Source organism: Ruditapes philippinarum, unplaced genomic scaffold (assembly GCF_026571515.1).
Source record: "Ruditapes philippinarum isolate M1 unplaced genomic scaffold, ASM2657151v2 ctg1819_1_1_1_1, whole genome shotgun sequence".
Taxonomy (NCBI): domain Eukaryota; kingdom Metazoa; phylum Mollusca; class Bivalvia; order Venerida; family Veneridae; genus Ruditapes; species Ruditapes philippinarum.
In genome coordinates this window covers 309041-325809 of record NW_026866564.1, presented here as the reverse complement: position 1 = coordinate 325809, position 16769 = coordinate 309041, and the positions used below count along the sequence as shown (strand labels likewise).

The window sequence follows — 16769 nt, the reverse complement described above, 5'->3', positions numbered from 1 at the left end:
TGAATACTCTTCAAAGTAGAGGTAATGCATTACCCATGGTCTACCTTAACACAAATCACCTAATATCAGAAAAAATATAGATTTGGTGATCTATGACCAACCTCGTTATTGTTATGTTTCATGGTTATTCCCTGGCTTTAAATGTGACATTTTACGAGAAGAGCGTCTGGGGAAAATATTACTAAAACGAGGCAAGTCTAATTTGTTGGGTGAAACTTAACAATAAAATTGATCGAGGACATGTCCACTGAGTCTATTCTACCTTGTTGTATTAGGCTAGTTTTTCTCCGTGTATATTTCTATGTCGCCATGTAGTTCTCTAAAAGGACCAATAAGGTATTGTTCATTTATCATATTTAATAAAACATTACTGGATTTATTTATTCTAGATTTATTATTATTCCTTTTTTATTTATAATGATGGTAATCTTAGACTGATTCTTGAACAAGATTGAAATCACCACAAATAATAAGGAAGTCATTGTCCTCAAGAATTTCTATCGTTACAAAATAGGTTCAAAGAAGGAGAAGTATCATTATTCGGAGCAAATATATTCACTAGCGTAAAGTGTGTTGAATCGATATCACTTGCAATATTATAAAATTTCCTGAATCTTAATTTTTAACTGGATTCATTTTTATATTTTAATTCTTTTTACACAATATAGCCACACCTTTAGCATTGGGTTTTCCATTGCTAAATAAACCTAAACTAAATATTCCATTTCAATTTCTTCTATAAAGTGTGTTTCTTGTAAACACAGAATATCAGCTTTTGTGGTCTGAAATAAAATAAACATCTCGTCTTTTAATATTGTTATTTAAACCACGACAATTGTAAGATATAGTTGTAGGTCACTCTTGTCTATTGTTATAATAATACATTCAGAAAAATATACCTTATGATGGAAAATACATTTTCTCAGTGAAATAACTCTAACGGATTTCAGACTCCAATACATTAATGGTGCTCCACTGAGGTATGATCGAATGTGACAAAAAATGTGACAAAAAATTTTGTTCACTAACCGATATTGTTTTGTTACCTGCGTGTGAGGTATGGTCGAATGTGACAAACATGTGACAAAATAAAGTAAACTTTCTTGAACCGATAATTTTTTATTACCTGCTAATTAGGGATATTTTAACATTATCAGTGATACATTGAAATGTGTTCTTTGGCTTGGTATTCGTTTGAAATATATATTTTCTCGTTTAAATGGCTTTCAGTTTGCAAATCTGTATATCCGGTATATAAACAACGGTCACCAGATGAGTCTCGGTATGAATAAAAAGCGAAACGGAGATTTTATTTGTGTATCGGCAGCAACGAAGTGCGAAAGTGGAATATACCAACATTGCATACAATTGTTAAATTTCATGTTGTACACATATGTTCATTTGAGAGAATCTTTCAAAAGCAATTTCGATATATTTAAAGCATTATATTGTTATAATCATGTTTTTTACTACGTTACAATGTTAAATTTGGCTAAACGTACTGACAAACACAAACTTTACAAATATTCTATGTTAAATTGAGTGTTATCGTGTAATTAATAAATATTATGTATTAATTGTGTTATGGTTAAAATATTAAGATATCTAGGCTAAGACAGTGTGATTGGTCCTATTTCAAAGGTCACGTTGGTTTATCTGACACCCGTTCAGAAAAAAATCACCGTAATATCTGTTATACAATGAACAAGACCTTTAGTATTATAAGCATCAAAAATCACACACAATGAATGATATCGTTTTCTCTTTAACAAGGATCAAAGCAATGAAATCACTGGCTAAATAGAGAATAAATCAGGCCACATTATAGGACATTAAGGCATCAACTTTCTTAGTAAATAATTGTATGTGTGTGTCAAGTGCAGATAATTTAAATTATACAAGAAAAAAAATCGATGTCTTTTGCTAAATAGATCTGAAATTTTACTTTTTATCATTTTACACACATACTTACAAATATGCATATTTATCCGCATTGAATGTTAACGTTGTTGATAAGAAGATTACTACGTCTTTTGATCTACTAGACATTCAAAACTATAGGTAATTATTACCGGTGTCTTGCAACTAGCACATGGTAAACATTATCAAGAAGGTGGAAAGAGAGTTACAATCTGGCTCTATTAATAATATTATCACCATTATTGATTGTTCTGACTCCTTTGAGAAGGGGAGGCTACTTATTATATTATTTGCCCCTAAAAGAGGGTTTATTTTACTCGTTTAGATTTTTTTTCAAAAGCAAAAGTCTCAAAAAGCAAAGGTATTCTGATATATAGACGTAAAACCTGACAGCATATAGAATTCATTTAGCTGTGAAACTAGAGTGAAAATGTGTTACTTAAAGTCGCTAGTTTATCCGTTTTTTTTCCATTGCCTTCAGCACTTTGATCTAATCTGTAGTGCAACTAAACTGTATCATTTTCAACGAAAAATTATCAAATTCTAAAAACAATTCTAATAGAATCATAACCAATCATTTATTGTATCATAGTTTGGGGACTTTTCTGTTGAAAACGCGTCGGAGTTAAATCGTACACACATACATGCACACTGCGTTAACTGAAATGCAGGTATTAGTTACCTGCACTCCAGAGCATGCCCATTGATTGACACATTTTTTCTGGGATTTACTTTTTGTGACGACAGAGACAGGAATAACGATAGAAATGCAATATTCAGAAGCTGGTTCATTTGTAACTTTTTCTGGGGTATAATATTGTTACAACAGGGAACGTATATTTAAATTTGCCTATGATACAAAAGAAAAAGAACATCAAAACACTTGACAATCTTATATATACGCGGGGGCTATGGTCCCTCGTACAAATCAGATAGCTTAATGTTTCGATGCTCTTTCTATTACATAATATACATAATGACAGAAGTATACTTGAATTTGATGTAATGTTCATAAATGAGTGTGTTTGGAACAAATATGCACGATCCTTTCAAGAAAGCCTGCGAAATGTCACTCATTGTACTCAGATGCCCGTTTGTGCAAAAAACAATTTTGCAAATGGGGGGCACCCGAGTTCTTTCTCCACTAGTAAAGCTGAAGAGTCGCCATAATGACCTACACTGTTTTTGTGCGACGTAAACCCCCATGCCCGACTCCAAAACAGAAAATCAAATTAAATGAAATCATTCTGGAAACATTTAAATAATAGTCAGTAATTTCACACAGTTTAAACATGCAAAGTTTCGAGGGGATACACCCCTCTATATCAATGAGTTCCTGATTCTTTTTATAAATCACATTTTTATCTTCTTGTCGTACATTATGTTTTGAATACAAGAAATGACGTCGTTGACGTCAACAATAAAAACATTAAAGGATGCAAGAACATATAAACATTTAATTAAAGAGCCAACAGCAATGGTTTTAAAGACAACAAAGAAACTCATAAATAGAATGGATAAAATGGAACTTTCTCTAAAATACTTGCACAGTATTTAATTCCCGACTGCCCAGGACTAAGACAAGTAAAGGGCAACCCTAAATACACAAATCGGACAATCCCCTCCGACTAATCATCAGTGGTATTGGAACAGTAACAGAGCGAGTGGCAGAACTAGCTGAGAAATTGTAGTTAACACGCCTAGTTACATAAAAGACACGTCACATTTCCTCAATGAAATCAAAGACACAAAAAAAAACTACCGAAAAATGCAATACTATTTTCTAGCGTAATTGCTGTTAAAGGGTTGGTAAAACTGTGAGTTATAATTGTTATCTTAGTTATAATATTGTGACATTTGTTTACATTTGTTTTGGACACCAAATTACCAGTCAGTGGAGCCCCTTTAAATACATATTTTATATGAAATTTAAATCGAATTTTTTATAAAATATATAAAAGTAAGCAAGACAAAATTTAACAAATGAAACCAAAAACGTTTTGCTGAAGTTGAGAAATACCATGTTAAATCCAGGTAATAAATTTAATTCCTTGAATGTGACAAAACAATTTAGTTTATTCGATTTTTGTCATTGTATTCAAACACGTTTCTTTTTTAATATTATAATAATTATTATAGTTATTTTTAAACTCTGACCTATTGATACTAGGGTTCAAGGTAATATAACGTTTTGTGCACTTACCTGTGTGCAATAAACGTAAGAAATTAAAGTTATATATGACTAACACACCGTGATGCTCTCCAGCACCAAAGTAAGAAAAAGCCGACAATTTCTTACAATTACACTTAGTCTACTAGAAAATTATATAAACATATATTCATATCACCAACAAACACATCCTCACTGCTGATAACCTTATAAATCTTTTAGTATACTTTTGAATTTGTATTTTTAAATATCCGACTTCATGGAATTTACATACCGGTTTCAGCCAATGATAATTGAAAATTAAAACGAATGTTTTATCATTAAACGATCAAACACTCGCCAAAATACTGTATTAGTATACTAGATTTTTTTTTGCTCTCAACAAGAAAAAGAAACATCCATGATACATCGTTCATTTACGAAAAACAAAACAAACGGATTTGTAAGGTTAAGATGAGTCAAATGATCCAAATCTGCGAATCAGTATAATGTTTGTAAAAAACAAATTGGCAGTTCCCAAATAAAGAAAATTGTCCAAAATTTTAAGCACAAATTATCTGCTAATATATCTTTCAATGGAAGGGAAATAACAGGTACTCCTATCAAACACTTGACAGACCAAAGGTTTTACTTCCCTTTGTTAATTAAAAACAAAAACAAAAGAAAACGTAACAGAATATCATGTTTATGCTTTTCTGATATCAACAAGAAAAACTAAACCCACAACAAGTACCCTTATCAAACACTACTTGCAAAAGGTTTTGCTTTTATCTGTAGAAGAAAAGGCAAAACAAAAAACCTGAGCGATTATCATGTTCGATTAAAATAGTATATACTTACAATATGTTTTCTGTTACATATACTATTAAATTTTCAAAGATGTTACCATTACACAAGCTATATTTTAGTCAACTCAAGGCTTTAAGATTGTCTAACTTCATAAATAGATTAACCTGAAAATATGTATATGACACTTTGTCATACGCATACATAGTTAGATTAACAATGATGTAACAAGTTAACACATAAGTGAATTCAATTATTCTAAAAATAGTACAATGTAGTTCTAAAAAATATTTATAAGACTTGAAAAGACCCTATCGTTTGCTTTGTAAGGAAATTATAAAAACTTGTATAATAACATTACTGCACTGTATTTATTTTCATGTGGCAAAATAGATCGGTAATGTTGTCTTGCTTCAACTTCTAAATGTTCGCGGTAAGGGGTCAGATTGCCTTGAACAAATATTCCTTAGTCTTATTTCTTTCTAGGATTGATTTGTTTCTCTGGCTTTAGAAAAGGTGAAGTTGTCTATTAGCTAATGGTTATAGTTTAATTTAGGTAGGCCCTTTCTGTGGCATTTATCAATATCGGATGATGTAAGTTGTAGTCCAATCTTTTTGGCATAGCTTAATATATTTTCATCAACATTTTCAACCCGCTTTCCGTTGTCATCAAATGTCAAAACACATTCGACGTCTATATTAAGCAAAAACGTAGAGTTCGTCATAAAAATGGTATCGTTAGCACGGCTTTCTGTCAATAACCAAACAATCCCATAATGATTATATAATTTCAAAGCTCTAAACAATGTTAATATCAAAAGTAAGCTTTTAATATGAACTTATACAAAACATGTTTCTTAGAGGAAAAAATATTCTGAAACTTATCTTATTGCGTATCGACAGTGCACTCGAAGCACATCATTACAGGGATGTTATATTATTATAATTATTTTTGACATTTTATTAAGACATATTCCAATCCAATATTGGAAATTATTGTCTTATATTTGCAGACAATAATCTTTGCAAAACTGAATCACATGAAATTCACTTTGTAATGCATGTAAGTTAAACTTAGTACGTTGTTAACATAACAGCTCTTGTTCAAGCTGTTGACAAATGCACATTTTCCCTTTCTTTACGTTGTGACGATTGTATGAAGCGTCTGATAAAATATCAAAGTCGTCTGCCAGAATATGAAGACTTTGCTCAAGATGTCTTTCAATTAACATATCTGCATACGTCTGAAAATTAACATGTCGTGCTAAATAATTATATTACAGTTATAAATGACTGTTTTATATGTATGTAAATTAGAAAACTAATTAGATAGAATGCCGATATAAAATGGGTTATGTAAAAATGGCCCTGAGGTCGCTCAGCTGTATATAGGCCCCCGGAGCGGGGCCAGTTTAAACCCCGGGTCTTTTATTTGAACAAACTTGGTAGACACCCATAAGAAAATGTTTCATGATGTTAAGTTTTTACTACACACATATAATGGAAAAACAACGACCGTCCCCCCCGGCAGGGCAAATTTTAACCAAAGGGCTTTTATTTGGACAAACTTGGTAGACACCCATAAGAAGATGTTTCATGCTTAACATCTAAGCTCTAGCTCATTGGGTTTTCTAAAAGAAGATTTTTTTAAGTTTTTACTATACACATATAGTTAAAAACAATGACACTCCTGGAGCGGGGCCAGTTTTGACCCCAGGGCTTTTATTTGAACAAACTTTGTAGACACTTACTAGAAGATGTTTCATGCTTAATATCTAAACTCTAGCTATTTGGGTTTTTAAAAGAAGATTTTTAAGTTTTTGCTATACACATATAAGGATAATCAATGACCCCCGGGGCGGGGCCAATTTTGACCCCAGGGCTTTTATTTGAACAAACTTGGTAGACATCCATTAGAACATGTTTCATGCTAAATATCTTAGCTCTAGCTCTTTGAGTTCTTTAAAAGAAATGTTTTAAGTTTTTACTATTTGCATATAAGGAAAATCAATGATCCCCTGGGGCGGGGCCAATTTTGACCCAAGGGCTTTTATTTGAACAAACTTGGTAGACACTCATAAAAAGATGTTTCATGCTAAATATCTTAGCTCTAGCTCTTTGGATTCTTTAAAAGAAGAATTTTTAAGTTTTTACTATATGCATATAGGGAAAATCAATGACCCCCTGGGGCGGGGCCAATTTTGACCCCAGGGCTTTTATTTGTACAAACTTGGTAGACACTCACTTGAAGATGTTTCATGCCAAATATCTAAGCTCTAGCTCTTTGGGTTTTTTTTAGAAGAAGATATTTAAAGTTTTTTTCTTTCGGTTGCCATGGCAACCAGAGTTCTGCATGGAATTAAATTCTTTGAACAGTTTTTAAAGATGACGACCAAATGAACATTCCTGTGAAGTTTGGATGAAATTGGCTTAGTGGTTTATGAGGAGATGTCATTTAAGTAAAAGTTTATGGACGGACGACGGACGAAAAACGATCACAAAAGCTCAACATGTCACTTTGTGACAGGTGAGCTAAAAATACAAACAAACAAGTAATGTTAAGGCATTTCAAAGTTAGGCAAGAACTAGCTTTCAAATATTTCCTCGTATAGTAAACCTGACTTAATGATATGTAATACAATCATAAATATATGTTATGAATTTCGAAAAAAGTATAGCAATCACGGATCACAAATATTTGCAAAAGCTGTCCCTACTATTAACTTCAATATCTTGTTTCATGAGAAATTTTACTAATGCTCCCGAAATAAATATCTAGAGATAATAGTTTTTTGAATTGATGTTTTATAGTGACATGTGCTATATTGAAAGGTTTGTTTAACAATAAATAATTTAGCTTTTCAATATCTTGATACTACAAAAAAGAAAATAATGCTGTTTCTAAAATGAAAATTGTAAATTCAAATGAATTAGCTACATGTATATGCTTTACCTCGGGTGTTAATGTCCGATCGGCCGGTCTAATATTCCTTGATTTGATAATACCAACAAAGTACTCCTGAAAAGAATATTAAGGAAAAAAAAACTAAATCAATGTTGCAAAGATATACAGATAATTAATACGTTTACCTTTGTACAGGAATGACAAGATATTTTAAATGACACAACATGCTCGACTAATTATATACTTGACGCGTAAGAAAGTTAAAACTATATGATAAGTTTATATCTTGATCATTATCAAGCAAAGTCTAAAATGTCCAATAATCATACACTACATAACGTGCAAGTTTATCAAATTGAAAGTGAAACATAAAATATCAACAGAACTTTCTGCGTTGTAATACATATGGTAAGAGTAAATTTTACTTTAATTTGCAAAGATGAGTTAATTTTAAATATAATGCTAGAGTCATGAAATGAATAATACATCATGTTAGCGAAGATTAGGAACGGCAGTTACCTTAAGCATGAAGAAAAGACACATTTTGTCAGAAACAAAATGTGAAAAAAATGTAGATCATTAAAATTAAAATATGAGTGTTAGAATAATTAACCTATTCATACATGACGCTTGTGACCATATCAAACAAATATTTGTTATCTACAATCTGATGTAAATCCTATAATCAATAACACCACGTATCATAGTAAAGATAATTCTAAAACATGTTTTTTTATCCAGTCAGCGTTTTCATTTATACAATATAGAAATAAGGATATAATTTTAGTATACTTAAATAAACGTAAAAGATTATTCTTAGTTTAAAGGGAGATTATTTGTTTACTAGAGTTTTGAACCTTATTATATATGAAGTGCGTGACAAAAAGTCGAAATGTTTTAATTTCAAGTAATAAAAATAATTAAAGAAGTTACAGCCAAATTACTTCATCAGAAAATTGTAGAATAGCTCTCTCCATGCATATGTACTTCGCATAATTGACCTAAAACAATTAACGAACCATAACTTTCCTTTTCGGAAATCAGTGTAGAATGTTGAACAATATGTTTTCGTTTTAATTCGACAATTTTATAAGGGATCAGACAGTAATGATGTATGAATTAATAATGAAACAAAGTGATTGAGAAAATTTTCATGATTTTTAAAATATTTCATAAAAGTCATTGTTCACTGCCCCCTCCCCCATTCTTCTATGTATTTCATCACATTTAAACTTATATTTATATTTAGCCTTGAAAATACTAGTTTGGTACTTTTAAATGTGAAGAAATATATAGCAAAATGGGAGCTGTGAACAGTGAAATTCAATAAAATATTTAATTTATAAAAATTATAAAAATAATCTCATATACAGTATAATTTATGTAATTTTATTATAATGTATATTATAATTATATACAAATGGTCAAATATTACCTTACACCTTGCTACGTTGTATCTCATTACAAGGAGCTGAATACAGTCAAAGAATCAACAGTCTAACTATGTTCAAAGCTTATTTGCTAAAATTGATACAGCAACAAACAATAATGAGGCTATACGGATTTTCTTATTCGGAAGACAATAAGAAAGATTTAAACTTTCTTTGAACGTGAAAATCAAAAAATTTAAACATTAGTGAAAGACTTGTAAACCGATGTTAAAATGTTATAGGGGAGTGCCTTCGATAATATTGTAAATATTTGGCCAAACTACGGTATTTTGTATATTGTGTAGAAATGTAAGTAAAAATGATGTTTATTTCTATATGCAATAAAATATGATTTAACTTATTAATCTAATCATATAGTATCATTCAGTTACACATACTTTCCACAAAACAATGTTAATGATTCTGAGATAATATAAATAGTTAACACATGAATAACGTTTGAAATTAGCAATTCTTTTGAGGAAATAAAAATATTAGCATGTCTCGGGCATAATTAGCTTTGAAATGTGCATAGCAAAACACTTTCTGCTTAAAAAGAAAAACGTATGAAATGATATATATTCATACATGTTTTAAAAGGATAAAGATGGCTTTTTGTTCCTCCTTCCAGTGAACAAAAGTAAAGCATTATTTTCAATACATTCTTTACCGACTTTCCGCCATAGTTTAGATTGAAGAGAGAAATCCCGCTGAAAGGTAGACATTTTAATTATAAATTCAATATCTATAAGTAAAAACATCGGAATAAGATACTTTACTTTTTAAGAAACTGCACTATTATCATAATATTATTTTGCATATGGTATAAATTGCCGTCTGAATGCAATCATCATTTGGTGAAGCTACAAGATAATAATATCTTTTTTTGTATAAAATATTCAGCTATTCATCGATGATGAATGAAAAGTACATCGGAATACAAGTAGTCTCTATCAAAGTGTTTAAGCAACTAATGAGTGTAACTTACTTTTTTCCTATGACAACATGTAGGCAAGCAGCAAATTACTATCTGAATGAATAAACAGAAAGAAGGAAAGCTCGTCATTGTCGAATATATAAAGTCATCCGGTGAATACTCATTTTTCCTTCCTCTAGTAGCAGTATTAAGGACCCATGCATCTTCATAAATTTTAATAATCAACGCAAAAAGGGGTAACAGAAAGCACCCCCAAACAAAATTTTTACACCGGTAAAGATAATCGTATGAGCACATAATGAGATCCTTGTTCACGAGATCGACAGTTGTTTTCAACAGATTTTCTGGAACCTGAAATAAGGATTGAACATTTATTTACTACTTAAATAAACATTTTGGACAGTTTATATTTTGTAAAATATTATATTGTAATATTAAAAAAACGTGAATTTGGCGAGCATATTCTTAAAAATAGAATTACATTGTAAAGACATACTCGGATCATGTTTGGTTGTGGACAAAATCAAAATAGTTAATACCTAGCACGATTAAAGATATTTCTATTTTATGTAAACCATCAACTACTTCAGATTTTTCTTGCTTGTGTGTCATTTAATTAAATGCAGTAAGTATATACCATTTTGGATATGTGCCTCTTTTTTGTCTTTTTGAACATACTGAAAATCGCTGAAGGATATTTCAAGTAAAAATCATAGTCGCACCTTACATTCAGTTTTATTTAAACAATCTGGTTAGGGACATCGCCTATGGATCACGAAATATGACACGTAAAATGTCCAAACCACCAAAATACAAAGACGAAACCGTAAAATACGAGGAAAAACTGCAATAATTGTCGCGTTCATGTCATCGTGTCTTCGCATTTTCATCGCTGTTATGAACATTTTAGCAATCATGTGTTAAATATCTAATAATCTTATCATGATGTGAAATATTTCAAAACATTCAACTTAGAAATCTAGACATTGGATTTACAGACGTATGCTAGGTTTGCATTTACATATAGCAGAATAAAAACTGTATAAAAGAAGGTATTGAAACATTGCATCAACTTATAATACAGTAACGAAAACCTTTTGTAGCTATAAATAATTGGGGTCATCGAACTTGTTATCTGTTATCTGTCATTAAAATTGAAAAATATAAAATTCAATCTTTCGTTATTTTTCAGGGAAATTAATATAAATTAAAATCAGTTTCATAAGGGCGGCCTTGTGGTAATGAAACTCTGCCTCACAATACAGGGACCATTGATTTAGGCGTTCATTCGAGTGCTTTCCTTTAGATATAAAGATGGAAAAGATAAACAAGATTTAATAGGCAAAGCAATGGACGAATTAAACATTTGCTTTCATCGGATAAAGACCTACCTCAACCTTGTTTTCCTTCAATTTTTCTATGAGGTTATCATCAATTAAGAATAGATACTTGGCAGGTCTGAAGACACATAAGTTATCACGTACAGCCGGAATTATAAAACAATACCCATTCTCGTCTAAAATGTATAAATATTAAATGACGGTTCATCGTTTTGAATCGATTTGATGTTTTTACGAAATATTTAGGTATTTAATTTTATGTCTTGATATGAAAATATTATTTTATCTGTTATGTAAATATTTATCCATAGTATTCATTATTTGTATGTACATTGTATAATAATTCCATTCATGTTTAGGCAAAGTTCGTTTTATATCACTTTGCACAGAACACGTAAAACTTCTAAGCCTTAAATAACAATAGATGTATTCAAATTTTTTAACATGCAATTAATGTCCTATTTTATCACGTTAATATTAAACATTTATTCCATGAGTAATGAGTGGATGTGTAATCCTGAGCTTGATCCTAATCCTCTATTTAATTGAACAAGGGGCATGGTTAACGTTATAAATATTAAATGAAGTTATCAGTTTATACAATGAGTATGTAAAAATGAATATTTGAAAATAAAAAAAATGACAGCATCAACAAGTATTTATATATTCTTGTTTGGAAAAGATAATTGTCTGTGTTAAACTTACATTGTTTGTTAAAAGCCCGAATGTGAAGAGAGAACAAACCGTCATCAGTAGCTAGATAAAAAGAAAAAGTTAAATTTGAAAATGTTATATTAAATGCATATAATCTGTGTAAAACTTCTTTTTTTCTGAAATCACATTACATTTTGTATGACGACAGATATTCTGCTATGTCCTAAATTTGAGGAATTAGGTATTCAAATGCCTTTTACGACAGTTAATCAAATTAATTTTTATACAAGTTGGCATGTTTTTATACGCACGCTGCAATAATCTACACACTTCTGCTATTTTTTAAAATTTCTTTAGATAGGCAAATAAAATAGATCAGTAGTAGAGGGTTCATGAACCCTTTTTACTTGTTTTAACACCTGCAGAAGCACAGGAACACATGGCAAGTAGTCTAAGAAGTCCGAATACGGAAAGAGCTTCTAAGAAAAGCTTTTCAAGCTTCCTACTCAATCCGTACTATTAATAATTTGTCAATTATCATGTAAATGTAATGTTTATATATAAAATATTGTTTAAACTAAGAAGTCTTCTTCTGCTAATGTTCGCAAATTGGGGCATACACGCAACTTTTGTATAAAAGTATAATTAAATCACAAAAGAAGACGACGCAATGTTCAATTAAAATGATCGATATTTATTAACAATACCTAAATAGGCATTATTATTTACAGAAGAATAACCTTTAAAGTAAAATTATTGATTTTATATTCGATTTGTAAGTCTTCCCAAGTAGTACAAAGAATGTAAGAAGCGTTAAAAAAAGTACGACAACGTTTACACGCGCTGTTGCAAATAAATACTGACTGTTAAGTTCATCGGGTTAAATGAACACAAAAGATACACGCACAATAAAAAAAAAGATCTAGCTATAGAAATTAACAAGTATTTTCTATTTTAAACAAGATCGGGTGTATGACTGGGTAGTTACATACGTAGACTCTAAACTATATTATATGCTAATACTACTTTCCAATTAAAACAACTCAAAATTAAATAAACATTACCGTTATATAATTCAATCTTTGTTCAAAATTAAGGATGCTTTCGGTAAAATATCTAAAAATACATTTCTATACATGTAGTTTCAGAGGGTTAAAACACTAAGATATAACTTTTCGTTTGTAACAGATAATATATATTCATAAAACATACCAGGGTGCCAAAGTGAAGCTGCAATTTTGGCTGCCACGTCTAGGCCCGGAATAGTTGCACCAATGTAGGTCAAAGTCACACTCTTCAAGCAGTACAGGCACAATACAGCTATAGCCACAACCCATAGAGTTTTTAAATGCGACGTCAGTTTCATACTTACACCAGCCACTTTTGAGAAAGTTTGGTGTTAAAAAGAGTAATACCTTTAATGAAGACACATTTCCTTCACGTATATTTACTGTTATATCCTTCCCACCCTGGAAGTCCCGTTCATCAAATACACATTGTAGACCAAACTCTTTTCGACGTCCTCAATTACTGAATGAACACGTTCTTTGTCTAAACTGGTGTAAGAAACAAAGAAATGCTTTGTTTTTCCTTCGGGTAGAGCTGGTATCTTATCTTTTAAATCCTGATCACGACAATTATTTGCAGAATTTTCTGAATTATTTTCTATACTCGTAGCCATGACTGATTGTAAGTGTATCACTTTGCTTTTCAAATCAAAATCAATACTGAAAATACAGGGGGAATCCTTGCGTGCTTACCGGTACCATTAACATGTGAATAATGGCGTGTTTGCAAATTCTGCTGTGTACTGTTTATTTTTTTTTGGATTTGTCCTACATGTAAAAGGCGTAAGCTTGCTTTTTAATTGCTAATAAATCAATAATTTAAATAATGTGTTCTCTTAATCTATTAAATTAAATGTATGAAGTATAATGTTACTATCGGTTATCTATATCTTAAACTTTTAGGAATGTGTTTTATATAAATGATTTCCCTTGTACGTTAAACTTAAATGAAATGCATTTAAATTTAAATGAAATATTCGTGTAATCAACTTACAATAATAGTTTAGTCCTGCATAAATTTCGTACAAATTTTAAAATATGAAATACTTTGAAAAATTCAGAACACCTAGGTCAGTATAAATGATAACATATCTTGATAGTAACCATCATCATATATGTTCAGCAAGTGAAAAATAAAACAATAGGATATTATAGTGGAATGTTTCTCCCAACAGTTAACCAAACCATACCCTTATCTTTTAACTGAAAACTTATCTAAAGATACAGATAACTATCTGATACTTAAGTTAACAAACAAGTTTTATAGATAAACAAATAATTATCTTTAAATTAACTTTTAAATGTTGGCAGTTTTGGGTACTAATACTGTTTTTGAACGTTAGATACTTAATTGTTATTTATCTAACTAACTATCTAGCAAATCCGATATACAGTGTATATCAGTTTTGTTAATACGAAAACTTATTGGGTAGTCAGTTACCGCGATGATTATATTGTTAACTAGATACAATACGATTGTATTAGCTGTATTTTCTCTCCATAAATGTAACATAAATTTAAGGATTGATTATATTAACTATTCTACTTAAGAGTTTCTTCGTGTATTGTCCTCATGCCTACAACATTTAAATATTTGATGCGCTGTAAACCAGTCCAAATGTAGAACTATAGAGTTAAAATAAATAAAGCAGGAAATATTTAGGTGCAATCTTGTCAGTAAATAAACGTATGAATAGGGTTATTTTATTTATTAACTAAATAAAAGTAATGTTACATTTTTACCCTAAAACTTGTTATTTATTTCCGCTTTTATTTTCTATTTATTCCGGTTATATGAATTCCATAGTGGATTATGAAGATACCTTTTTACAAATAGTGTATGGGGTTGCCTACATAAGTTCGAACTATTTGTAATTTGCAATTTGCAGGGACTTAATAATGGCTTTGGTAAAATTTTATCTTAAGCAGGATCCATACATTCATCACTATCAAGACCATGTTCTTTATAAAAGGTTTAACACTGTCTAGCTAGGATTTCGTTTTATTGTCTTTTAATCCAACATCTTTCAACTTTTCTGTATTGTTATTGTGTATTGCGTATTTATAATCTTTTCTATAGAAAGCTGATATTAAGAAGAGACATAATTATAGCTAATTGTATTTAGATTCTTACTCGTAGACATCGAAAGAATTCTTTACATATAATATAATATGAACTATCTAAAAAAATATGTTTCCGTTTTAGACACCGTTTACATTCAATGGCGAGCCATCGATTTACTCACAACTAAATTTGACATGCCCATCTGATAAGCCTCTCATAATGAAAACCGGAAACCGGTCTATTTGTTTTTCAACATGTGGACCTACAATGGTGTCAGATGGTAAAATCTGTATAAAAGTTGAAGATTTTAAAAAGCTCGTGCTGTCTGATGGAAAGTGTATGGAAATGTGTGACGAGGGATATTTGTACGTCACGTTGGATGAGGACCTCATCAGTGAATGTGGTATTGAATGAAATGAATGTTCATATTCAAAGAAAAATATCAGACAGAAATTGTGTGAAAAGAAAACTTTTATAATTCTAAAGATAGTCGGTTACGTTATTGGGACCATTCTATACAGTGTCTTTCTGTTGATGTTCTTCTCGAAAAGGGAGTTTCCATGCAATAAACTTGTGAATACAAATTTTAGTTCGAGTTCTATTAAATAAGCTTGATCATATATTAAGAGACACCCTTTGTATTGCTCGTTAATTGTGTAGAAAATAATATGAAATATAAACACTTCATTCATCGAAAGAAACGAATTGACAATCATTTTCATTTTCTTTTCTGATTGGTAAAGGTCAAAAATCGCATGACAAAAGCATATTGACGTGATTTGCTGTGTGATGAATGTTAAATGTAGTGAAGGCTTGGGAATGTTTCTCCATTCCTGAATAAGGGCTTCCTCGAGTTCCAACAACTCCTGCATCCCAAGTCACCAGATCTATACATCACACTTGTCGGTTGAATTGAACAGGCGTGCGGAAAGCGACCACATCTCGCATTTGCTGAAACTCGAGCAAGCCCTTTAAGAATAGAGAACAGTGAGGCAGAGGTGTTTACTTTGTTATAGCCAATTTGGAGGACATACAAAGTGTTAGAACTGGTTTACATACAGATTTAGTGGGATTCGGAGACTGTTTTACAGTCATTCTGTGATTTTTCATTTTCCAGTAGCCTATTTGTTTTGCAATTTTTCTATTTTCTTATCGATGAATTGTAAATATAATTCCAAGAGGCAAATATGATATGTTGGATTTGGTAAAGTCCAAATTGAACAAAATTAACCTATTTATACATAAAAATGTACGTTTTTGGGTTATAAGTGCCTCTGAGTGTACACTGGGTCGGTTTGAACATTTAGATGTGATAAAACAAGTCCATGCCAATTTTGACGCTTCGTTATATGCTGAACTCATATTAAATACCGTATAAAATTTTTGTAGTAAACTTATTCAGTCAAAAGAATCAAAGATCTTATATGTGCTACAAGTATATGATACACTTTAACCAATCCCTTTCTAAAAATACGTTATCTAACAGGCAACTCTA

The 16769-nt window shown here is 30.7% G+C and overlaps 1 protein-coding gene across 1 annotated transcript; it reads right to left on the bottom strand.

Annotated features, from left to right (window-relative positions):
- Window positions 1-4338: 4338 nt before the first annotated feature.
- Window positions 4339-13897, bottom strand: LOC132732930 (uncharacterized). Its single transcript, XM_060719454.1, has 7 exons — window positions 13355-13897; window positions 12194-12244; window positions 11540-11664; window positions 10200-10499; window positions 9217-9921; window positions 7830-7895; window positions 4339-6120 (listed from the first exon to the last, which is right to left on the bottom strand). The coding sequence occupies exons 1-5, from the start codon at window positions 13506-13508 to the stop codon at window positions 9805-9807; spliced, it is 747 nt and encodes a 248-aa protein (XP_060575437.1). The 5' UTR covers window positions 13509-13897; the 3' UTR covers window positions 4339-6120; window positions 7830-7895; window positions 9217-9804.
- Window positions 13898-16769: the final 2872 nt, after the last annotated feature.